This window comes from Entelurus aequoreus, linkage group LG11 (assembly GCF_033978785.1).
Source record: "Entelurus aequoreus isolate RoL-2023_Sb linkage group LG11, RoL_Eaeq_v1.1, whole genome shotgun sequence".
Classification (NCBI taxonomy): Eukaryota; Metazoa; Chordata; class Actinopteri; order Syngnathiformes; family Syngnathidae; genus Entelurus; species Entelurus aequoreus.
In genome coordinates this window covers 48,005,300-48,032,799 of record NC_084741.1, presented here as the reverse complement: position 1 = coordinate 48,032,799, position 27,500 = coordinate 48,005,300, and the positions used below count along the sequence as shown (strand labels likewise).

The 27,500-nt window shown below is 38.1% G+C and overlaps 1 protein-coding gene across 5 annotated transcripts in view; it reads right to left on the bottom strand.

The window, feature by feature from the left end:
- LOC133660186 (triple functional domain protein-like) overlaps window positions 1-27,500 on the bottom strand; it is a 251,212-nt gene that overhangs the window by 116,329 nt on the left and 107,383 nt on the right. For 4 of the 5 annotated variants that reach the window (XM_062063430.1, XM_062063425.1, XM_062063427.1 and 1 more), the window contains 6 exons: window positions 25,508-25,582; window positions 23,021-23,135; window positions 22,183-22,375; window positions 19,991-20,095; window positions 19,415-19,885; window positions 12,761-12,883 (listed from right to left, as the gene is read on the bottom strand). In XM_062063430.1, the coding sequence (XP_061919414.1) occupies window positions 12,761-12,883; window positions 19,415-19,885; window positions 19,991-20,095; window positions 22,183-22,375; window positions 23,021-23,135; window positions 25,508-25,582 (1,082 nt within the window). Of the gene's footprint in view, window positions 1-12,760; window positions 12,884-19,414; window positions 19,886-19,990; window positions 20,096-22,182; window positions 22,376-22,534; window positions 22,555-23,020; window positions 23,136-25,507; window positions 25,583-27,500 lie in introns of those variants that run through there. The other variant, XM_062063429.1, reaches the window with a different exon arrangement.

The window sequence follows — 27,500 nt, the reverse complement described above, 5'->3', positions numbered from 1 at the left end:
TATGGTTTGTTCAAAAAAGTAAAATGTAAACAGCAGCTGGTATCAGCTCACACTGAGTCTTGTCATATGTATTTATTTTGGCCCAGTAAATATGCAGCCTGACAGCTAAAATACTGTTGTGCTTCTGCTGTACAACCTAAGTTGGTGCTTTAGGGCAAAATAAATTAAAGTACACTGTAAGCAGTTGCAACATCAAATCTTCATCTTCTCCAGCACATTAAATATTTATATGATGCAATACATACTCAAAGTTATTTATGGGGAAAACAAGTTTTATGTACAGTTTGATGTAATTATGTTTTATTAAAGTACATCTAACTTTCCATCTAATCACTCGAGATGTGCCGTGCAAGATTTTGAACATATGTAATATTCATTTTGCAGGCCACAATTATGCTCAGGTATGTATTTCAAACAAAACAAGAGGCAAAAAAAAGTCAATACTCCTCCATGCATGTACACACACAACTTTTGTGGACATTAGAAAGCCATTCACTTGGGACAAATACTCCCGTGTGAATCATAAAAAACTCATTTGCCCCCCAACTGTCTTTTTCTCTTTAATAGATGGGCTTCAAGCTGTTGTTTGTAGATAGGCACAGATCAACGAACGCTAATTAACAGACTGTGGTAACAGACCGTTATCATTCTATTCAATTACTGCTCCCGGCGCCTATTAGGTTTCTTACTTTGCTTGTCTCCATCACAACGAGAACGGAACATTAACAAAAAAATCAACAACAAAGTGCAACAACAGCCTTAAAACAGAGCACGGGTGGTTTCTGCAACCAAAATGAGGAGCTTTCAACAAAACTATAAAGCCATTAAGGACTAGCAATGTGCTTTCTTTTTAACTTCAAGGTTTGATTCACTTAAATTACAAAAAATTCAAAATATACAACACCAATCCACTGTTGAGACAAGTCTTGCCAGTGGGGATCGACACTGCAGCACTCAGCCCGATGTTGTGAGGCAGCAGTGTGTTTAAAGCTTAAGCTTACATGAGCACTTGAGGAGTCCTGCAGCCCTCAAACACACAGTGGTCGGTACACAACACAAAAGAACAGCAGTGCATACTGGATAGAAGAACTTTAATCCTATTACGCAATTTAAAAATCAAACATCCCAGAAGAACCGATCTTATGAATTGCAGTTTGAAGGTATTGTACAGCAGGAAAGTTGGAGAAAAAAAAGCATATGCAAAAACATTTAGGAGAAGATCAGGGGAATAGAGTCTCCAGGTTGCAACCATGAAAGCCCATCTGTAGGGCATTATAAATGATATTAAATAACAAAGACCATAGAACACAGCGGGTGATAAAGACTTAATCTGAAACTGATGGATGGAGAGAAGGGTGGGTTTGGGCGAGGGAGACGGTATTCCTAATTCAAACCTGATGAGGGCAAAAGTCACATCACAGCGGGAAATGCGGTAACAAAAACAACAAAGCGGTCAAAGAGAGAAATCAACTATACAAAAAAGTTACTTGCTCTGTAACTAAAACATAGACGTTAGAAGACGTGAAGCCAAGACATTCTTGGAAAGAAGATAGAGTTCAATAATCAAATCAGGGAATGCCATTAAAGGTAGAGTGATGCATTACGGACTTGAATTGGGAATAATTAATCACTCGGTTTTGTCCTGAAATTCATGTACTGTACAGTAGAGAAGGGATTTATACGGCCCAATTCTTGGGTGGATCTTGCGTGAAAGGAAGGGGTGAGGGACGAGAAACAAAACCCATTTTAAGATATTTAACACTCTACTGCCATCTGGCAGCTAAAGCATAGAGTCCCCCCCCCCCCCCCCCAATTTGTCCGTTTCATGTGTCAAATAAACCATGACAAACGTGGCCATATGAATCACCTTCTTACTTAAATTGAACATTTTCTTACATATGGTACTCATAGTATGTTCACTATGCTCATGAAATGTGTTGCAAAAATCACAATATTTCCCATTGTCCAGGAACATTTCCAGTGAATCATAAAAAATAAGTAATTTCTTATTTTTGCTCTGTGTGTAAATGGTACTTAGACCATGTTACACAGGTCATTGGTTTGTCACCATCAGTCAAAAATCTTTGTTGATTTAGAAAATGCATTTAACCAACCATAGCACTCTATAAAACTTATAATTCAGTACATATTTTGGAGGAATCAACACTTTCTACAAAAAGGAGTTGATTCTTCCTGGGGTGTCGTATAATATAACTGAAGCTAAATGTTAGATTATGTTATAAGTATACCGTAATTTCCGGACTATAAGCCGCTACTTTTTCCCCTCGTTCTGGTCCCTGCGGCTTATACAAGGGTGCGGCTTATTTACGGCCTGTTCTTCTCCGACACCGACGAAGAGGATTTCGGTGGTTTTAGTACGCAGGAGGAAGACGATGACACAATGATTAAAGACTGACTTTTCATATAGGCTGGTTATTTTGATAACGTACAGGCGAGCACCTTGTATTACTTTGCACCGTTGTATTATTTGTACTCTGCACGAATGCTGTTCGCCATGTCAAAGATGTGAAGGTTTGATTGAATGATTGAAAGATTTATTGTTAATAAATGGGACGCTTTGCGTTCCCAAACAGTCATCTCTGTCCCGACAATCCCCTCCGTGGTAGCAGGAACCCCTATATACTACGCTAATTACACATCAAAACCCTGCGGCTTATAGTCGGGTGCGGCTTATATATGGAGCAATCTGTATTTTCCCCTAAATTTAGCTGGTGCGGCTTATAGTCAGGTGCGGCTTATAGTCCGGAAATTACGGTATATTAAATGTGCAAACGGCTAAAGTTGTTGGCTGCAGGGAGCTAACAAGAATATTTTTCTTATGAATATGGTGATAATGACTCAGAGCACTCTTTCTAATCTTTTATTCCTTAAGACATAAACACCGATACGTAATAGAAAGAACCAGCATAGGTACTTTACATAGTGAAGCTAGACATATTATAGGAGTGTATGCACTGCAGATACAGTTGTCCCTGTTTTTTGCGGCTAATTTGTTTCAGGTCTGACCGTGGTAAACAAATTACAGCAAAGTAAGATTATTAATAATAAATAATGGTAAATGGGTTATACGTGTATAGTGCTTTTCTACCTTGAAGGTACTCAAAGCGCTTTGACAATATCTCCACATTCACACACATTCACACACTGATTGCGGGAGCTGCCATGCAAGGCCGTAACCACGACCCATCAGCAACAAGGGTGAAGTGTCTTGCTCAAGGACACAACGGACGTGACTAGGATGGCGGAAACTGGGGATTGAATCAGGAACCCTAAAGTTGCTGGTACGGCCACTATACCAACCGAGCCACAGTTCATCTCTACTTACTCGGACAGCTACTGATTATTTAATTGACTAATTAGCGCACCGGTACAAGTATGCCTCGCGTCTTGTCTTTTGAAATCGTTCACATCAAAGTCTCACTAATGTAGAGATGTGTTGTTGATGAGGCAGACTACCAAACGATGGTCATCTTGATTGTCGCGGTAAAGATACAGTAGTGCCATGTTTAGCCGCCATGTTCTCTTTCTATGCCACATCAATGTGGAATGCGCTCCCAACAGGTATTAAAGAAAGGGCATCTCTATCCTCCTTCAAAACCGCAATAAAAGTTCACCTCCAGGCAGCTACAACCCTAAACTAACACCCTTCCCGGATTGCTAATAATCAAATGTAAACAATCAAATGCAGATACTTTTTCTTATGCCTTCTGATCTCTCTCTCTCTCTCTCTCTCTCTCTCTCTCTCTCTCTCTCTCTCTCTCTCTCTCTCTCTCTCTCTATGTCCACTACTTGCTGTCCATATCCTACCCCCCCCCCCTCCACACCCCTGATTGTAAATAATGTAAATAATTCAATGTGATTATCTTGTGTGATGACTGTATTATGATGATAGTATATATCTGTATCTGAATCAATTTAAGTGGATCCCGACTTAAACAAGTTGAAAAACGTATTCGGGTGTTACCATTTAGTGGTCAATTGTACGGAATATGTACTTCACTGTGCAACCTACTAATAAAAGTCTCAATCAATCAATCAAAAAAAAGCATTGCCTTAATACAGAAACAGAAGTCCCACTTGGTGAATTAGCCATCGCCACAACATAATTTATACACCTAATTCATGATAAAATACAGAGAATATGTTTTTAAAAACTGTCTCTTTAAATCTGTGATGTAGTGGAGCCGTAATATTTGAAGCATGATGTTGTGAGGAACAACTGCATTAAGGAAAGTTAACCTTTTCATAGGTACCACATTTTTCGGACTATAAGGCGCCCTTACCTTAGCTAAAACTAAATACTACTCAAATCTCATCCGCCTCAACAAAAACGATCCTAAATTTCTGTTTAGTACAGTAGCATCGCTAACCCAACAAGGGACTCCTCCCAGTAGCTCCACCCACTCGGCAGATGATTTTATGAATTTCTTTAATAAGAAAATTGAAGTCATTAGAAAGGAGATTAAAGACAACGCATCCCAGCTACAACTGGGCTCTATTAACACAAATACGACTGTATATACGACGGACACTGCCCTCCAAAATAGTCTCTCTATTTTTGATGAAATAACATTAGAGGAATTATTACAGCGTGTAAGTGGGATAAAACAAACAACATGTTTACTTGACCCACTTCCTGGGAAACTTATCAAGGAACTGTTTGTATTATTAGGTCCATCAGTGTTAAATATTATAAACTTATCACTTTCCTCCGGCACTGTTCCCCTAGCATTCAAAAAAGCGGTTATTCATCCTCTGCTCAAAAGACCTAACCTCGATCCTGACCTCATGGTAAACTACCGACCGGTCTCCCACCTTCCGTTTATTTCCAAAATTCTCGAAAAAACTGTTGCACAGCAGCTAAATGAACACTTAGTGACTAACAATCTCTGTGAACCTTTTCAATCCGGTTTCAGGGCAAATCACTCTACGGAGACAGCCCTCGCAAAAATGACTAATGATCTATTGCTAACGATGGATTCTGATGCGTCATCTATGTTGCTGCTTCTTGATCTTAGCGCCGCTTTCGATACCGTCGATCATAATATTTTATTAGAGCGTATCAAAACACGTATTGGTATGTCAGACTTAGCCTTGTCTTGGTTTAACTCTTATCTTACTGACAGGATGCAGTGCGTCTCCCATAACAATGTGACCTCGGACTATGTCAAGGTAACGTGCGGAGTTCCCCAGGGTTCGGTTCTTGGCCCTGCACTCTTTAGTATTTACATGCTGCCGCTAGGTGACATCATACGCAAGTACGGTGTTAGCTTTCACTGTTATGCTGATGACACTCAACTCTACATGCCCCTAAAGCTGACCAACACGCCGGACTGTAGTCAGCTGGAGGCGTGTCTTAATGAAATTAAACAATGGATGTCCGCTAACTTTTTGCAACTCAACGCTAAGAAAACGGAAATGCTGATTATCGGTCCTGCTAGACACCAACATCTATTTAATAATACCACCTTAACATTTGACAACCAAACAATTAAACAAGGAGACTCGGTAAAGAATCTGGGTATTATCTTCGACCCAACTCTCTCGTTTGAGTCACACATTAAGAGTGTTACTAAAACGGCCTTCTTTCATCTCCGTAATATCGCTAAAATTCGTTCCATCTTGTCCACTAGCGACGCTGAGATCATTATTCATGCGTTCGTTACGTCTCGTCTCGATCACTGTAACGTATTATTTTCGGGCCTCCCTATGTCTAGCATTAAAAGATTACAGTTGGTACAAAATGCGGCTGCAAGGCTTTTGACAAAAACAAGAAAGTTTGATCATATTACGCCTATACTGGCTCACTTGCACTGGCTTCCTGTGCACTTAAGATGCGACTTTAAGGTTTTACTACTTACGTATAAAATATTACACGGTTTAGCTCCAGCCTATCTCGCCGATTGTATTGTACCATATGTCCCGACAAGAAATCTGCGTTCAAAGAACTCCGGCTTATTAGTGATTCCCAGAGCCAAAAAAAAGTCTGCGGGCTATAGAGCGTTTTCTATTCGGGCTCCAGTACTCTGGAATGCCCTCCCGGTAACAGTTAGAGATGCTACCTCAGTAGAAGCATTTAAGTCCCATCTTAAAACTCATTTGTATAATCTAGCCTTTAAATAGACCCCCCCTTTTTTAGACCAGTTGATCTGCCGTTTCTTTTCTTCTCTCCTCTTCTCCCCTGTCCCTTGCGAGGGGGAGTTGCATAGGTCCGGTGGCCATGGATGAAGTGCTGGCTGTCCAGAGCCGGGACCCCGGGTGGACCACTAGCCTGTGCATCGGTTGGGGACATCTCTGCGCTGCTGACCCGTCTCCGCTCGGGATGGTTTCCTGTTGGCCCCGCTGTGGACTGGACTCCCGCTGACGTGTTGGATCCACTGTGGACTGGACTTTCACAATGTTATGTCAGACCCACTCGACATCCGTTGCTTTCGGTCTCCCCTAGAGGGGGGGGGTTACCCACATATGCGGTCCTCTCCAAGGTTTCTCATAGTCATTCACCGACGTCCCACTGGGGTGAGTTTTTCCTTGCCCGTATGTGGGCTCTGTACCGAGGATGTCGTTGTGGCTTGTACAGCCCTTTGAGACACTTGTGATTTAGGGCTATATAAATAAACATTGATTGATTGATTGATTAAAATTCTTTCATTTTCTCAAAAATCGACAGTGCGCCTTATAATCCGGTGTGCCTAGGGTACGTATTATTTCCGGTTGTGCTTAACTACCTCAAAGCAATTTTATTTGGTACATGGTGTAATGATTAGTGTGACCTGTAGATTAGGGCTCCAACTAACGATTAATTTGATAATCGATTAATCTATCGATTAGTACTTCGATTAATCGATTAATAATCGGATAAAAGAGACAAACTACATTTCTATCCTTTCAAGAATTGTATTGAAAAAAAACAGCATACTGGCACCATACTTATTTTGATTATTGTTTCTCAGCTGTTTGTACATGTTGCAGTTTATAAATAAAAGTTTATTTTAAAAAAAAAAAATAAAAAAAAAAAATAAAAAAATAAAAATTGCCTCTGCGCATGCGCATAGCATAGATCCAACGAATCGATGACTAAATTAATCGCCAACTATTTTTATAATCGATTAATCGATTCAATCGATTAGTTGTTGCAGCCCTACTGTAGATGGCAGTCACACATAAGATATATGTGGGGACTGCAGATTGACGCCTGTTCAATAAATGACAGGAGTAAACAAAACCAACATATTGATGTTCCGTTGAGAATATAGAACATTACACACAATGCTCAAAAATCTGTCAAAATGTTTTAGTACGACTTTGTTACGGCTATCGTAGTCAAACGGGTATTATTACGGTGTGTGTATAAGGACCCCAAAATGGCACCTATTAGGAAACATATTATTTGCCGTTTTGTTTCGCAATATTATGCAAAATAACTTTTCTCACCTTCAGGTACATGCTGATGTGTATTTGGGATCTGCATAATTCCCGAAAATGTGCGCGCAGCGGCCATTGTAACCCGCGCCGTAGTCAATAACCTTCTTCTTTTTCTCTATCTTTTTGTTGTGGGCAATTCATCCTTCGCTGTTGCCATTTCTAATACAAAGTAGCGTACAGCTCTAACGTACTGTATCTATCAGTAGACTCGCTATGCACATCATGAAGAGACGGTAAGAAAGTGAATTGAAAATGGTCTGTAATACATAATCTATACAACATTTTGACCAAAGAACCACAATGACGTGTTTTAAATGTAGAAAAAAAAATCATATTATGACCCCTTTATTGCGACTTATAATCCGGTTCACTTTTCGTATTAATATAGACCTGAATAGACCCGCTCGTCGGCAGTGTACCTTATAATCCGGTGCGAAAAATACGGTATTATCTTTTGCATACTGATAAATTGCTTTGTAAGCCAATGAATGTCTTTCTCATAAATATTTTAAAAAGCTTTGCCAGGTTCAACAAAATCGAGCTCATTATAACATATTCAGATGCATTAACTAATCATGATTGTTGTACGACAAACTGAAATAAATACTAACCATTACAACCAGTCATGTTGTTGTTGTTTTGCCCAAGTTTAAATATGAACAAACGTAATCACACTTGCTCACTCATTGTTCTTTCAGCCAGCGTTTCCATTCAATCATGTAGGCAACAGGAAAGGGAAACGTGGCTTCCTGTAAAAGAATGGGTGGAGAGTAGTCGTGTTCATTTTGTACAAGCCTGTGTATGTTTGGTTCATGTATGAGCATGCTCATACTGAGACTCCCACTTTCTGTTTAACTACTGTTGCCGTAGGAGTCAATGGTTCACTTTGACTCATAGTGTTGACATAATTTGGGGCTCTCTGGCTGACATTGCTTACTGAATTTGGTACTTTAGTTAGCGAGAGGATCTCTATCGGCACTTCACAAGTCCTGTCCCCCCTCCCACACAAACAGGCCACATCACCGGCAGCACAAACTAGATCCCGAATAGGCACACGGCTCTCGTGTGAGCTGGAGCAATACAATGTCCGTGTATTTTACTTATTATGATAAATGGGTTATACTTGTATAGCACTTTTCTACCTTCAAGGTACTCAAAGCACTTTGACAGTATTTCCACATTCACCCATTCATTCACACACTGATGGCGGGAGCTGCCATGCAAGGCGCTAACCAGCACCCATCAGGAGCAAGGGTGAAGTGTCTTGCCCAAGGACACAACGGACGTGACTAGGATGGTAGAAGGTGGGGATTGAACCCCAGTAACCAGCAACCCTCCGATTGCTGGCACGGCCACTCTACCAACTTCGCCACGCCGTCCCTATATTAAAAAGTTAAAGTACCAATGATTGTCACACACACACACTAGGTGTGGTGAGATTATCCTCTGCATTTGACCCATCACCCTCCCCCCCTGGGAGGTGAGGGGAGCAGTGAGCAGCAGCGGTGGCCGTGCCCAGGAATCATTTTTGTTGATTTAACCCCCAAATTCCAACCCTTGATGCTGAGTGGCAAGCAGGGAGGTAATGGGTCCCATTTTTTATAGTTTTTGGTAAGACTTGGCCGGGGTTTGAACTCACGACCTACCGATCTCAGGGCGGACACTCTAACCACTAAAACAAATCATCAAAGCTACAAAATACAAACCAATGGTTTTTTTAATCAAATTAATCAATTTGATTGATGAATCCTTGCAGCCCTAGCCATCAGCAGCTGTCCGTTTAAAATGGAGATGAACTATTTTGATGCACTTCATTTTCGACATCAACAAAACAGCTTTGGCATGAGCCATGTGGAATGACAACGCAGTATGCGCAATTCTAAAAAGAATGCTAACTTCAAATCAAATCCATTCAAACTTTAATTATTTCAATCAATTTCATACACAGGCAAGTGGCAAAGTGCTGTACAAAAACTAAAAAAATAAATAAGAGAAAAACAATACAAATGCACAAACACACACACACACACACACACACACACACACACACACACACACACACACACACACACACACACACACACACACACACACACACATATACACACACTCACGCAAGCACACAGATCACTATTGACAAAGGCAAAATAAAACATGGAATGGCACTGAGGATTTGAGGAAAATTGAGCGGATATCGTTAAAAACAGTACCAGACAGACCTACTAGGTGTCAAAGTCTATTTAACAAAATGTGATGGTTTACTATATCAAAAGCAGTGCTTAGATCCAGACTATAATTGATAGCTGTGGTTTTAGACAAATAATAAATGAACCCATGCATCGCAACGGTAATACGATAGCCCTAGTCCTTGTCCGGGGTGTCACCACCTGCAATGTTATTATACTCCCGTACACTAAAGTAATGTCTAAATATTACCTTACAAAATTTGAAGTTCTGACTCATTGTCAACAAGCTACTAATAGCCAATGCTTTAGCAGCCGTAACATTAATGCTGTCACAACTACGACTCTTGCTGGCCTACTGCCTTTGGTAATGGGCACCATTCCCAAATTATGTGGGCTCTATCGATAACCTCACTAACAACTTTAACGATGACGTATGAATAAAGGCAAGATTGTTTTATAAATATCTCCGCAATGTCTCCACAGTTTAATTTCAAATTTTCGGGACTTATGCAGATCCCAAATACACAACAGGAGGTACAAATAGGTAAGAAAAGTTGGTTGAGCATAATAGGACACCCTGTGTTTTTATCTTTGCAAATACACACACATAGGGCGTGATTTACCAAGATCCAAATACCACGCTGCAAACAGCGTGCACAATCTATAAAATAGTGTGCACTATTAGTGGGCGTGTTGCGTGCGATTTACTAACACTGCGTGTGAAATTGTAAAGTGGTGGAGACCGCCTTATTTAAATGTGGATTTTGCGTGTACTGTACGGGGCATCACCACAGAGACTCTCATTTACTGCACATTCATGTTACCATACTCAGTTTCGTTTCCGTTTTGCAGCAGACATTTACCACTTGTATAGAAATTTTAGAAGCAGTCGTGCAGTGCATCTTTATTGACACCACTTTTTTTTTGCCACTGAAGGTGAATGGGAGAGAGGCTCCACTTACTCTGCTCAATTCGCAAAAAATGCATAATTAAATAATTGTTTGTATATAAAAATAATAAATATTCTATGTTAAAAAAACAAACCTCATTAAAAAAATACTAAAGGACACCGAAATACAACAATTTAATTTGTTTTAATCAGTCCCTTAAGTTTTCTAGCACAGTGGTCCCTAGCCACCGGGCCACGGCCCGGTACTGGTCAGTGGATCGATTGGTACCGGGCCGCACAAGAAATGTTAAAAAAAATATATATATTTTTTTTATTTATTTTTTATTAAATCAACTAAAGATACACTTACAATTAGTGCACCAACCCAAAAAACCTCCCCCCCCCATTTACACTCATTCACACTCATTCGCACAAAAGGGTTGTTTCTTTCTGTTATTAATATTTCTGGTTCCTACATTATATATCAATATAGATCAATACAGACTGCAGGGATACAGTCCGTAAGCACACATGATTGTATTTTTTTATGACAAAAAATACATAGGAGAGAATGTATGGTATTGCTACTGTTCGTACCTACTCCATTTGTAAAATAAAATGGTAATCTTCAAATCTAGTTTGCTTGCCTTATTCAGAAAATTAATTAGAGCAAAACAACCTTGGAGGATTTCACCTTTTAAAAGGGGAGATTGGAACACTGCCGTGTTGTAATGGCCGGGTGACGGCCATCGCAATGACGCTTGGAGGATCTGCCTGGCTACTGGTGAGTACTGGGATCCACGAGTTGTTAACCTTTTTAACCTTGCAGCCTAACTTTTCCACTACAGAGGGGCTCTTCATTTTAATCGTATTCAATAATTATATCTAACCCACTTATAATTTAACAGGACAAACCTTGTCATATGGTAAATGGGTTATACTTGTATAGCGCTTTCCTACCTTCAAGTTACTCAAAGCGCTTTGACACTATTTCCACATTCACACACACATTCACACACTGATGGCAGGATCTGCCATGCAAGGCCCTAACCACGACCCATCAGGAGCAAGGGTGAAGTGTCTTGCTCAAGGACACAACGGACGTGACGAGGTTGGTCAAACCAGGAACCTTCAAGTTGCTGGCACGGCCACTCTCCCAACCGCGCCACGCCGAAACATTGTGTTAATCACAAAGATTATTTTAAAGCTGATCAGAAAAATAAATTGTACATAAATATTACATATGATAAATATCAAATATACTGCAAAAGAAGTGATTCATAAAAAACTAATCAAAAATAAATGTACATACAATCATGCTGTGCTATGGTTAAAAAACTGCTGTAATCGACGGTAGAACAAACTCAAGGCTATTGTATTGGGTGAAACGAGTGTTAAGGTGACATATGGGTGTTTTTACAGGGCTTTAATAAACTATTTAGAAGGTTGTGTGTCATGTTTTTTATGCTCTACAAAACTATTTGCTGTATTAATAATAATCCTACTTCTCAGAGTTTTGTTTATGTCCAGTACCACAATAAACGATGGACGACTGTATTAGTATTTGTATTTAACGCCTGAAAAAATATTTGAGAGTTTTTATTTACAGGTAAAATTATATAACACTAAGCTTAGTGTGAAATGATTGACTTATTGATTTATTAATTGAGCACAGACCTACTTTTTGTTATGAATTTATCATTGATTTTACAAACTGTGTTTGCTATGAGGGATTGCATTATGCTCTAAAATTTTAGATGTGAGCAAGTAGAGCAAAACACTGTTAGACCTCAGGGTCAATAGAGTATAATGTCCTCAACTACACTTATTAGTTGGGAGAGGAGCTTTGCCGGCTACAGAAAGGAGGGCAGCAGAGGGCAACACACAGCTCGGGAGGGGCAGGCAGGCAATATGGGTCAATTATGGGGATGGTGCTGTAATAAGACATGACAGAGCGAGGTGGAGTGGCAAACAGCTGAATAATAGGACAGCCACGGTGGAAAGTCACATCGTAAGAGAGGGGAATGTTTAAGAGAAAGACTGGGAAGAGGAAGGTGTGTGTGAGAAGAGAAGTGTTACTGGTCACTGTGAATGACAGTAATGATGATAGCATGCGATTGCAGCTCCTGCGTGAGTGTGCGTGCGTGTTTGTGTGTGTGTGTGTGTGTGTGTGTGTGTGTGTGTGTGTGCGCGCGTGTGTGCGTGTGCATGTACATTTCTCACAACAGAGGCAGCATCTTACCATGCAGTTCATTGCAAAGTGGTTGTGCTGGGCCTGCAGCTCCACAGTATGCTGGTGGTTCCCTCCGATCTCTGTGTAACTGGTAAGGAAAAGCCCCTTGTTGTGCATGATCCAGTCGAACATCTACACAAAGAAAAGAGAATTGTTAAACACAACGCATCAAAATAAATGTGTCTTCTATCTGGTGCTAAGTGGTGACAAACGTTTAATGTTTTATGTTTAATGGAAGAGTTTAGTTCAGTGCAAACAATGACATCAAGAAAACAAACTACACGAGCAGGTACACCTGCACAATAAAATTAAAACAAAGGCCAGAGAAGATACATTTTCATACCAGGTGTTGTACCTTGTTCCTCTCCTTCAGGGAACCCACGTTATATTCATAGCATTTTGTTTTACAGTAAGTACTGTTTTAGATAAAGCTCAACTAACTGACATATTTAAAAAAAAAAACATACACTTCAAAAGTATGGCATTATGATAAACTACCATTTGTGTTGTGGTAGCAGACAAAATATGTTGAAGGGAAACTAAAATTAATGTGCCCAAACATTTTATTTGTATTTTTTTTACATTCTCTTTAGCAAGCAAACTATTTTTTCACATGGGTATAAGTTAACTAGTTCTAAGATTTCAAGCTCTGTAAAAAGCACACAACTAAAATCTAATGACAGTAAGCCCTCGTATATCACTGTTAATTGGTTCCAGGCTGAAGTGTAGTAAAAAATGTTTTCGTGAAGTAAGAATTATTCATCAAAAATCAAATATTATAGCTACAGCCCAAAAAAACAGTTTGTGACCTTTTAAATACGTTTTTTTTATCCGTATTAAAGCCCTCTAGACATGAACACTAATGAATCACCTGTACACTACTTTAATTCAGTATATTAATGCTGTCTGAGGCTGGGCCAATCAGTGGGCACATTACTAAACTGCACGTTCTAATTTGTTCAATTCAAGAGGCCAATTACTGTAGTATTTACGTTTTTATGCTTGAAAATGCTTAATTTAGTCCAAAAATACTAAGATTATGCTTAAAAAAAACAGTTGCTGACTTCAAAGCGCGATGTGGCAACTGTAGTTGTTACGAAACTTAGAAGACATTAGTTGTGCATTTCAGTTTGTTACTCATTCTTAAAGGTTTAAACTGCATCTATTGGCCTAATTTACAAAAATATGATTGATACACCAAGTGACTAGAATGTTTTCATACTTCCACAAACAGTAGACTTGAAATAGAAGGAAGCCGCAAACGTTGAAGGACAATGTAGCAAGGGACAACTGTACACAACAAATCAATTTGTACACTTAAATGAAAGTATCCATTCAAACAATGAAGAACTGAATGTAAATATTGTATATCCAAAAATAACTGTAGTGAAGGTATTATTTTAAAAATAAGTTTATTATTTTTTATTATTATTAGTTCGAAACTGTGTGTAACAACACTGGATTATACTGAGAGAAGTTTTGAATACGAGAAGATCTATCAAGGCTGAAACTCTTCGGCGGTCGATGTTTTGTGTCAAAGTATTTCGTACGTCGAGAACGGATGTGGTAACTGGCAGTTAAGCAGAAAGGGCTGTAAGAAAGGAGGTGGTCACGCTGCAGCTCCATCCTACGTATACTTGTCAAGTTGTCATCATATACGGACTGTCAAAAATAAAATTGTGAGACGTATCGTCTATTCAGCAATATAATTGTATATTTTTTTAGCTGATGGGTGACTTATGGTGCTGATTAAAAATCTGCTGTATGAAAAAAAAACATCCTGCAATATGTATTTTCTTGCTTATGGAACATTTCAGCAGCATACTCGCAGTTATTACGAGCTTCTTCCATGAGCGCATACACAAAAAAAGTGGGTTTGATTGTAGATTGCACTGCAGGGCTGCTGTTAAAATGCCCGGATAAAAAAACAACAGGTAGGAGCATGATAACATGTAAATGAGTGTCTCCATGATGAAAGCCGCGTAGTACATGCAACAACAAAATTTCAAATACTGCAGTCTACACCAGTTAAAAATTGTACACACTGCCTTAGTAGATCACGCACAAGATGCCCACGAATATATACTGTAGTTTGCACATGCTTTTTAACGCTTGGTATTTGCATCATACAGTAGGCTACGTTCACACTGCAGGGTAGAATGTCCAATTCATATTTTTTTGTCAAATCCGATCTTTTTATTGGCCGTACACATTACAAAAAAATTGACATCATGACGTTGCACGCATTGCAGTGTTCATGGATGTTAACATGGCTTCAACTCTAGTTGCTCTCAGTACTGACAATTTCAAGGATTTTGTGCAATCAAGGTCAACATTTTCTGAACCGAATTACTGTACGTAAAAAATTAAGAAAGAAGAGGACAAGTATTTTGGCTTTGGCAGTTGTGTGGGATATTTTGCTTCGATGTCTATGGGCGAGCAGTCAACGACAGGAGCGGTGGAACTTTCACGTGAGTTGCGAAAACATATTATTTTCACATGTCAAGTATTTATTTTGTAACCTTCTATTTTGGTGAATAATTATGACACTTATCGCTTGTTGATGATGTTCTGGTCGGATGAATGCGACCTGAGTGCGGGAGCGTTCACATTGAGGACGCATCGCATATACTGGAAAACAGATTTATATCCACATACAAAATTTGGAATTGCACTGTTCACACTGACATGAAAACATTCAATATAGGTCGCACATGGCCAAAAAAATTGGAATTGACCTGCAGTGTGAACAAGGCCTTAGAAGATCAGACCTATTATCTTTGGTGTATGTAAGCCAGGCCACATCCAGGTCGTTGTCATCTCAGAAGGCTTCAACAGTTCGTGCTCATTGACTTAGATTGGTCAGATCTAGTCCAGTCCATACAATAATTTTAACCAACACAACATCCTAGTACACCCTAAGATAAAGACTGGTGCATCCTAAAGACCGGACACCCCACACCCACAAAAACAATCTGGTGTATGCTATCCAGTGTAATGATGAATGCAATGATTCATACATTGGGGAAACAAAACAACCACTAAGCCGACGCATGGCACAGCATAGACGGCCAAACTCTTCAGGCTAAGACTCAGCTGTCTACCTGCACCTCAGGGAGAAACAGCACTCTTGAGAACAAAAATTTACAGATTCTGGACAGGGAGGACGGATGGTACGAAAGAGGAGTGAGGGAAGCCATCCATGTCAAAGTTTAAAAACCATCCCTGAGGTGGTCTGTGACACCACCTGTCTCCCACATACAACACCATCCTTTCAACCATTCCTAAAATAATCTGCAATTTAGCCTCCAACAAATAATAGGAGTTAGAAACATTCTGGTCACAGAAGGTGACCAAAAGGTGAACAGAATGTCATTTGTGTCATTTGTTTACAACTGAGTGGAATTCTTACGTGGGGGATTCCGACTATTTTGGACTGGTACTAGTCGATCCACAGCGATCATTCTGCCACACGATACCTCAATGCTAACAAGGGGAATTTACACTTCAACGACTTTGACAGTGAGGATTGCTTGTTTGCATTAAAACACTTGCTTTTCTCACTACGATAGGGCGAAACCCTCCTTGCCCAGGCACACCCTCCTGGTTTTTGGAGTATAAATATTTGGGGTTTTGGCACCAACCATTTGGACTAGATCTGACCAATCTAAGTCTACGAGCATGAACTGATGAAGCCTACTCGGATGAGCGGCGAAACGTCTTCCAAGACAAACCAAGCAGTCCAGTTGCGAACGATTGAACGCCCTGAGACTTTTATTTAACTGTGCATATGACAGTTGAAAGTATCTTATCTACAGTACACACTTTGATTTTAATTGAATCAATCCATGATTATTTTTATGATTATTTTATTTTTACTCATGAATTTTTTCGCCTTCTTGTGATTTTTTTGTTGTTGTTGTAATTGTTTGCATCTGTAAAGTACATTAAATTATCTTTCATATGAATTGTGCTCTATAAATAAACGGGCCGTTACCTATATTGATAACCTTATTCCAAATACCACAGTCATTTTCAAATGCTGTCATTCAAAATGAAGCATCTTTTTTTATTGCGTCCACCTAGATTCGTTTTCCACAATTGCAGGTGTCCCTAATGTTGTGGCATTTGAGTGAATACAGTATGTATACACATTAAGCTTTCATCTTTGCAGCAGTGTCAGTGGCTCCTCCATGTTGACATGCTTGGAGTATAGTAAGGTGTGTTTAATTACAGCCCTGAGCCTTTCCACAGCAGGCCTCTGCAAATCGCCTCCAGCTCTGCACAGCTTTTATAGCTACATTCATTAGCTGCGCACATGCCACTCACACTCTAGTGGAACACTGATGACAAACATGCACTCACTCATATGCACATTTTCCATTCTCGATGCACACTGGTAGTATCTGATCAAAGAAAGTTAAAGAAAAACAGTATTGCATTTCAGCTTATGTCTGCACTGTCAATGCATATTATCTGTTATGTTTTTTTCTACTTTATACAATTGCTGCTTTGCAATATAGCCAGAATGTTTGCAAAACCCCTGCAGTAACATTACATTTCTTTAATGCATTAGGCAGGTCAAAGTTAACTTAACTGTTCTGATACACAGGGTGTGATTTACTAAGATCCAAACAGCACGTGCTAAACAGCGTGTGCAATCTATAAAATAGCGTGTACTTTTAGTGGCCGTGTTGCGCGTGATCTACTAACACTGATTGTGCAATTTTATAGTGGTGCACACCTCCTTTATAAAGGGTAACTGCACTTTTTTGGGAATGTTGCCTATCATTCACAATCATTATGAAAGACGTAACGACGGATGGATTTAAAAAACAACAACATTCAAAATATTAAATAAACGTAACTATAAGTGCACTTACAGCGAAGCCAATGGGAGCTCCACTATTCCACCCATAAAATCCGATAAATAGCCATTCAAAAAGCGGCAACAATACTCCAATTATATTTTGTGACTTGAATATTAACCAAGTATTAGTGACATTGTTATTATAATCGCTACACTGTATATCGACGATGTGATCATTTCCGTATATGTTTATATCATCAACTGATCAGCTGCTTCCTTGCTCGCTGTAAGTTTATTGTCCATCACAAATCATGCCTCTCACCTGAAAAGTAGATGGCTGAGGCTATAATCCGACAAGTTGGGACACTTTGACAGCCATGTAGGACATGGAATTGGCGAGGACGACACGAAAGGACACTTGGTGCCCCCACCCCCCAATTTTTCATCTAAATGAGAATATATGAACATCCCAGCAGTCGGCATCCTAATTTTTGTAAATTAGACTAATATTAAATGTTACTATAAATGTGCCTGTTACTACATTACACATATACTTACATCATGTATATAAAACCCTAATGGAGGTGTTTGGATTCTTTTTAGGGGCTGTATAGGCAGAATTGAAAGGCTCCCATAGGCTCCATTGTAAGCGGGCTTTTGATTACATGTATTTAATATTTAGAAGGCATTTTTTTTAAAATCCATTCGTAGTCATGTCTTTCATAATGATTGTGAACGATAGGAAAAATTCCAAAAAAAGTGCAGTTCCCCCTTAAATGAGTATTTTGCGTATACATACGAGGCATCATCACAGAGACACTCTCATTAACCACACATCATGTTATCATGCTCCTACCTGTGGTGTTTTGCTATGTGTTCAAACAAGCAGAAGATATCTACCACTCTTGGGTATGGGCATTTTAGAAGCAGTCCACAGTGCATCTACAATGAAACCACTTTTAATTTTTTTAATACCGCCAAAGATGCGTTCATCGGAGAAAGGCTGCACTTACTCCGCTCAGACCACAAAAAAAGCCATACTTATAGAAGTTTTTTTTCATATGAGAAATATTTTAATAATATATATTCTATGTGGGAAAAAAAATCATAAAAAATGACTAAAGGACACCAAAACGCATCAATTAAATCTGTTTTAATCAGCCTCTTAAAGCCTCTAGCAGACATACAATTATAAAATGAAGTTGCTGAATAGAAGATATAATTAATATTTTGAATTTATGACCATCAAAAATGTTGACACACACGTTGGACAGAGAATTGTCATCTGTCCAGCGTCTGTCTGTGCAGCGTGAGCAGGTGTCTGTTAAACTGCAAATTTGCACTCCTTCTGACAAAATATTGCTCACAAAATGGTGATAAGTGTTTATAAATCACATTGTGCATGCTAAATAATTACAATTGGATCTTCTCCTCCCAGTACTGTGGGCGTTTTGATGATCAGCATATATTTTACATATTAATGAAGACAAAGACGCAAAATGGACTGCATGCCTTATTCTGCTCACTTAACAGACATAATCTACTTTGCACACATTTAGTAGATCAGCTTTAAGTTAAGTACCTCTGCATCTGACCCATCCCCTTGTTCACCCCCTGGGAGGTGAGGGGAGCAGTGAGCAGCAGCGTTGGCTGCGCCCGGGAATCATTTTTGGTGATTCAACCCCCAATTCCAAACCTTGATGCTGAGTGCCAAGCAGGGAGGTAATTTGTCCCATTTTTATATGTGCGTACTATCAGGTTTGCACGTGTTTTAGTACATGCAGAGCTTTAGTAAATCAGGCCCTTGGTATCTTGTTCATATAGAGTGGAACATAACAGAAGAGCATGCTGACCTTTTCTGCATCCTGTTCGAAAAGACGCAGCTGGAAACACTGGTCCAGTTTCAGCTTTCTCATGTGCCACAACTGCTGCAGGTTCTGTCGTGTCCCGTGAAGCTTATCCAGTAAACTAGTCACTTTGGCTCCCAGATTGTGAGCATCTGCATGCGTGTGGAAGCCGTGATGGTGATCATTGGATTCTCCACTGGCAGCGCCGATTCGGTTCCCGTACCCGCTTTCGCTACCACTCCCACTTCCCACAGTCTGGGATTGTAGCCTTTGCAACAATCTTCGTCCCTGCGTGTCAAGCTCCTCCACTGAGGCTTTAGTTGCTCGCTTTTTCAACCCGGCATGTTCCTCCATGAGCCGCCGAGCCCCTTCCAGGTCCCGCGGGAGATCTCGCTGGGACAAAGTTTCCTGTAGCTCCTCCAGACGTGCCAAAGCTCGTGCAGCATCGCTGGCAAATGTCTCGAATGAGAGCCGCACCTACGAAAAAAAACAAAGGTTTTACAAACTGGTAAGATAAGTTGAGTCTAAATAAAAACTTGGGACTGTCTGGGTGAGCAAAATGCTGGTTTTCAGGCGCCAAACCTCAATCCAATCATCATGGTTGTACTCTAAGCTGCCGTCGAAGTCAGCTGTCAGCTGGGACTGGTCCACAATTTTGGATAAACCCTCCAAGGAGACCATCACCGTCTTGTGTTGGTGTCACAGACAAGGTAGAAAGAGAGGAGAGGCGCAATGATCATCATCCTCGTCTTATTCCAAAAGACTAAACCGCCAGACTTGTCAAAATATTTCCCACAGTCAAACTACAGCAAAGAATGTGGAGCTTTGTTTGGATTTTCACATCTAATGTTTGTGCAGGTGTGAAAACATTCCTCTCACTTTATGTAACAATCATGTTTTTGTAATTTAGACTAATAGATAAAGTGGTATTAAGTAGTGCTGGCATATGATATATTTTTTAAATCAGATTTATCACACTTTTTAATTTAGATTAATCATGATTAATCACAGGTATTACTCGCTTGCATAAATTAAATGAACTTAAAAAAGAGCCAAATATTTTGAGACAAATACAATGTTATTGTCAAAATGTTATGCAGGACATATTTTTTTTAAACTCTAATGCACGTTATTTATTTGCTCAAAACTTGGTAACACGGTGTATTTCGGAGTGAAAATTTGCCAGTGAGCACAACAGTCGGCCCACCAATCTTTGCACTGACCTGATCACTGACCACATAGCAACCCGCGCCACCTTTCAGGTAACCATCCGCGGTTACGGTAAAGGAGCATGTAACGGTCAAAATAAATTGCGTAATTAATCTGCATATACGCATTAATAATGTGATAATATTTTGCAATTAATTACATGGGTTAGCTCATAGATTTTGACAGCCCTAGTATAAACCCTTAATAATGAATAACAAACAAAAATGTTATTTAATTTAACAACTGTCATCGCCCTTTTCAAGCATATTGTATGTATTAGTTAAGTAATTCAACATTTTAAGCATGAAAATATCAATACTACAGTAGTATTGGCCACTAGATGAGACCAAACCAACTGTTCAGTATTGTGGATACTGATTGGCTCAGCCACAGGCAGCATTAATATATTGAATTAAAGGAGTGTAAAGGTGAATATATGGGTGTTGTTTCAAGTCTAGAGGGCTCAAATAATGTGGAAAAATCATGTGAAAAAACTAACTTAGAAGGACGTAAACTGTTTTTTTAATGTTCTGGCTATAAAAATATTTGATTAAGAATAAAATAAAATATATTGTATTTGAATAGGAATGATACAATTCAATATGGTTTCAAAACAATTAATGCTAATGCTAATGTCCAACTCATGTCCTGAGCTGGTCATTTAAGTAAATAACATACTTAATGTACTAAAATGTTACACAGTGAAATAAAATACAAAATACAAGGTAAGACCTTAAACAATTACAACCAGGGCAAAGTTAATGTGGACAGCTTTGTTTTTTCTTTAGCCCACACTAAACCTAATATCTAAGATGAATTTGATTTCTGTTGGTATTATATATTCCATAGTTGAATGATTCAGTTTTTCGATCATGTCAAACCATCATGCTCCAAGTTACCGTATTACTGTAATCTCTTTTAATGCCCCTAGCGATATTTAACAATTAATAAATCCTACTTCGCAAAAATTCATTTACCACGGTCAGGCCCGGAACAAGTGCGAAAAACGAGGGATTACTGTAACTTGTAATTAATAAAAGGAGCCGCTAAGGATATACTGTAACTTCACATGTGGGTAATTTGTTCAGGCTTGAACAAGACAAAACCTTTAGCTTTTGAAAATAAGTGTGCATTAATTAATTACCAAATATGGTGAATTTAAATTTAAACTCTATAGCAACGGATTAGGGATGTTTATAGGGAGCATTTCATGATGTTCTATACCACTTCTAACTTTGTTGCGAGTTTTAAACAACAAGTAGCTTGTTCAAGTCCAACTTACCGCTGGGGTGAAATGCATCACGGTGTCCTATATATCCAGTTTCCATAGTAACTGGGTCAGAACTAAATATACCAGCACCACATGACCACATGGGACAGAACAGTACCACTTTCACTGAGCAGCAGTGCAATTAGCACTGATAAATTAGGACCCACAGCAAACCAAAAGAAAATTGACACATTCCTAACACAGACAAATATGCATAAATACTTACAGTCAACTAACTGTAATCCATCCAAAAATATTATTTTCTCACAGCATATCACAACATGCTCACCCCTACCTCAAATTCAAACTTGGAGCTGCCAAAGTTGGTCCTCTGCTTTTGCCAGAAGTTATCTGGCTTGATGATAAGGGCGACGTGAATGCAAGAAGGAAAGGACTCCTGAAGGATCTTTAGCAGAGGCTTGATGCTGTCCCACTTGGAGCCACGCATGTCCACAATGACCGTGAAGCCATGTCTGACCACCTCCTCACTGCGGTAGTGATCACACTTCAACACATTACTAACATTTTCAAGAAAACATTATTTTTGACTTTAACATGCAGTATTTCATGTAACTAAACTGAAAAAGATACCATGATGAACTTCAAAGTACAACATTTAAGCATTACACATTTCTGCAGCTGCTTACCAGGAGTCATGTTCCTCTATTAGTCCATAAAAGGTAAAAGGTTTAACTCTGAATCTGTCTAGATAGGAGAGCAAAGCAGATGCGGGGCCTCCTGCTCTAACTCATTCTGACCTCACTATGAAAACAGATCCATAGCAGCCAAATGGCTGGATAGAAAAAGAGAGGGGAGGGATAGAAAGAGAAATAGAGTGAGGATGAGTGTGAGAGAGAGAGAAGGGAAAAAAATACACTTAAATCAAAACCCACTCCCAAGGACAATGAGGGAAATGGGAAAAGAGAAATATGATATAAAAAGAACTCTGACATACATATATAGAAGAATACATTCTTTTTTTAACTTCACTAGGAACCTTTGCGGACAACGTTGTTGTCCCCTATTCTACATTGTGAAAGTTGAAGCCCGTCTGCTTCATATTAGCCCAGGAGCGCCAAGAGGGTTAACCATTGTGCGTCTGTGTGTGCACATGTGTTTTGTATATGTCTTGCCTGGGGATAGTAGCCAGGTAGGCTATGAGCCTGCGCAGGTCTTCTGCTCGTATTCTATCATGGTTGCTCCGTGCTGGGAACGTGAGAACTGGACCTCCTCGTCTGTCTCTGCCACCTGCAAGTAATCCAGCAGTGGGAAATATGCAAACACGACAGAACTAAGACTAACACAACTTCTGCACAGTACACCATAGTCCCATACTTAAAATTAATTCTTTACTTGCTGAAGAGCATCGTTTTGATCAATGACAAAGACTAGAAACTCATTCAGAAGCTCCTCAACAATGTTCAAAACCAGCATTATCAATATCCCTTCCCTTCTTTTTAATGCCTCCGCCATTATTATAAGACACATTTCTTGGTCTCAGACCACCCTTAGGGTATTCCCAGAGGACGAAGCGCCAGGCAAGCAGTAGCAATTATTTTAGTGATTTAAAATGAGCAACACTCCACACTACAGTGGGTCCTTCAGCACTATGCATTCTGTGGATTGATCATATTGGGAATTTTGTCAATATTAATGTTTTAGTGTATTTTCTGACCACTCTTTAACAAGAAGCCAGGCCACTTAGCTTTTTTGTCATCTCTATACATTTTGTTTAATTAAAAAAGCTAATAATATTATATTCTTAATAGGGCTGTCAAACGAGCAAAATATATTTTTGTCCAACGTTAACTCATAAGTATTTGCGACCGATGGCAAATAGAAGTTGTTAATTGTTAATACGATTGTTTATTTGTTTATTGGAATGTAACGCTAAACAGTATTAATGATAACAGCGTAAAAACATAAAATGGTTACCGTTTTTAAATTTAAATTATCGAAAAACTGTGATTGATAACTGCACTTTGATTAACTCAAGGACTGACTGGCACCAACTTGCTAGCTTAAATGATAACATGAAAACAAGAGACAATACCGTCTTTCCCCATTAAGAAACAACATTTCCCAATCTAAACTTGTATAAACACATTGCTGTATGAGCAACTGAGCTATTAAATTGTGCAGATTGAACCTACAAACTGTGCTCTCTTAGAACAGTGATCGTTCTGTACTCCGTACAAGACAGAGGTGTTTACAAGGTGCGTTCAAGGACCGCTGAACAACCGCTGACAGCCTGCCAGAAATAAATAAATAATAATAATAGATTTGGTTTGTCAGACACTTTTCATTTAAATACATCTTAAAGTGCTAAAGAAGAAAACAACATTTTAAACAATAAAAGCTTAGCCTTCAAAAGAGATACAATTCTGGGACTAAAACACTATCAGTGAAGCATCAAAAACATAAAACACGCAAAATACTATAGTAGGTTTTCAACAGTGTGTATATTTATTTTAGTTATTTAAAAAAAAAAAATGGTCAAAAGATTTCACTGTGTGTATAAGTACACGATCAACAATACCGTAATAAAATTGATCATCGTTATATTAAATTTCCGTTACATTACTATTTGTTTATAAAGATCCCCATTAGCTGCTGCAATAGCTCGAGGGTTTAAAATTTTAAAAACACTTGTATGCATGTAAAACATTAACGCAAAAGGGAATACACACGTTTATACAGTACATAACAAATAAGTAATAGCAATTAAAATAAAATATTTTTGACACAACAAAAAAGTACAAATTATTTGCACACAATCCAATTAGAAACCACAATTAGAACAAAAAGAAAATTGAGTAAATGTATAAAGTCTTAATCTTTTACAAAAAGTTATTGCATTTATTCCTATGACCAACAAATTGAGGCAGTGAATTCCAAGCCACCATTGCTCTATACTGCAACGCCTTCTGCATGAAATCAGTACAATCAGTTAAAGTTTTCTCCCCTAATTGTGCCACTAATTGTCATCATGCCACTAATTTTCACTCTGTCTCATCACCTGTGTCTGTCATTTGTGTAAATGTCTGAAGGCGTGTAAAGTCAACTGGGGGCGCGATAACCAGGAAACGTCATGTAGAAAAGGAAAAACTACCTACTGGCACAGTTGTATTTTGCTTTATTGTGGGGACAGAAAAGCAAACCCAAATAAGCAACCACATGTTAAAAAAAAAGCCCAAATGAAAAAAGCAACTCACTCACAGCGAGAGCAGATGGAAATAACTTTGGTATTGTGGCGATAGCAACTTGTCAGGGCTTTAAAGCAAAACGTTCCATTTGATATACCTTTTTTTGTCCATTTATGCTCTCTATTTGTTCCTGTGACTAAACATAGGCTGGAACACTGTTGCTTTTCCACAAATATGGTATAGACTTAGGGTCACAAAGGACACACGTTAATTGCGCGATAATAAACATTGTGATGTCAAGGAAACTTTCGTTAACTTTGACAGCCCTCATTTTTCATTATCTCTTCTGTGCTAAATAACCACAAATATACCCAACATTCCATGCATTACTTGCACTAGGCAAACCTGCAAAAAACAAAAGTATGACTGTTTTGTGATGGAATTTTAAAAAACATTCTGATATGAATGTCTGACCTGAGAGAAAGGCAACCTTCTCCTTGAGGATGGGAAGCACATCAATAGCCTTTATGTCTTCATTGCGATGAAAGCCTACAACAGAGAAGAGGACAAGAGAGGAGGTCAAAAAGACAAGAGGCTGCAGCACAAGCAACAATAAATAACAACACCTGCAGAACAAGAACAAGTTGTTTAATATGAGTTTTCAATTCACATAACAATGAAGCCATTTATTTTTGTTTTAGTTCAGCCATTTTTTTTTACTTTTGGCTCTATGCGCTTGCTGCTCGACACATGCCAGTGTTTCATCCAAGAAACCACTCTGACCCAGACACACACACCAGTGGTATCACAATAATGTCGAAAGATACAGCACAAACCACATTTCGGTTGCTGCACAAGCACATGGGCCATTTTGGGTGAAATAATGTAATTTCATTCCCACTCTATTGCTTTAATAGATGAACAAGTATGCATCATATTACACAACATAATATAAACATTGCTTTTCAGTTATAGTATCTTCAACATGTTCTCATTAGAATTTAGTAGTAAATCATAAACAGTTAAGTACTTTACTCAGCTCAAACTGGATTAGTGTCTTGTCCATTGTATATACATACATACATATATATATATATATATATATATATATATATATATATATATATATATATATATATATATATATATATATATACATATATATATATATATATATATATATATATAAATATATAAATATATATACATACATATACAAATATACATATATATATAAATATATAAATATATATATATATACATACATATATATATATACATATAATATATATTTATACATACACAGTGTTATATATACATACATAGTATAATACAATATATATATATAGTATAAATATATACACATACACACAGTATAATATATATATATATATATATATATATATATATATATATATATATATATATATGATATATATGTGTATATATATATATATATATATATATATATATATATATATAAATATATATATATATATATACATAAATATATATATATATATATATATATATATATATATATATATATATATATATATATATATATATATATATATATATATATATATATATATATATATATATACCGTAATGTTTATACATACATACATATATACATATATATATCATACGTTAGGTCAGGAAAAAACACAGAGGCTATATCATCCCTACAAGCCTGTTTCACAGGTTTCCCTTGTATATATCATCCTTGTAGGGATGATATAGCCTCTGTTTTTTCCTGACCTAACGTATATTCCGCTTTACCCCGGTATTGAGCACTGTATAACGGATTAACCACAGAAACCTCGACCATACATACATACATACATACATACATACATACATACATACATACATACATACATACATACATACATACATATATATATATATATATATATATATATATATATATATATATATATATATATATATATATATATATATATATATATACAGTACAGGCCAAAAGTTTGGACACACCTTCTCCTCATTCAATGTGTTTTCTTTATTTTTTATGACTATGAATGAACACATGTGGAGTTATGTACTTAACAAAAAAAGGTGAAATCACTGCAAACATGTTTTGTATTGTAGTTTCTTCGAAATAGCCACCCTTTGCTCTGATTACTGCTTTGCACACTCTTGGCATTCTCTCGATGAGCTTCAAGCACACCTGTGAAATGAAAACTATGTCAGGCGACTACATCTTGAAGCTCATCGAGAGAATGCCAAGAGTGTGCAAAAGAGTAATCAGAGCAAAGGGTGGCTATTATGAACAAACTAGAATATAAAACATGTTTTCAGTGATTTCCCCTTTTTTTGTTAAGTACATTCAGAGTTTTGATGCCTTCAGTGACAATCTACAATGTAAATAGTCATGAAAATAAAGAAAACCTGTTGAATGAAAAGGTGTGTCCACATTTTTGGCCTGTACTATATATAT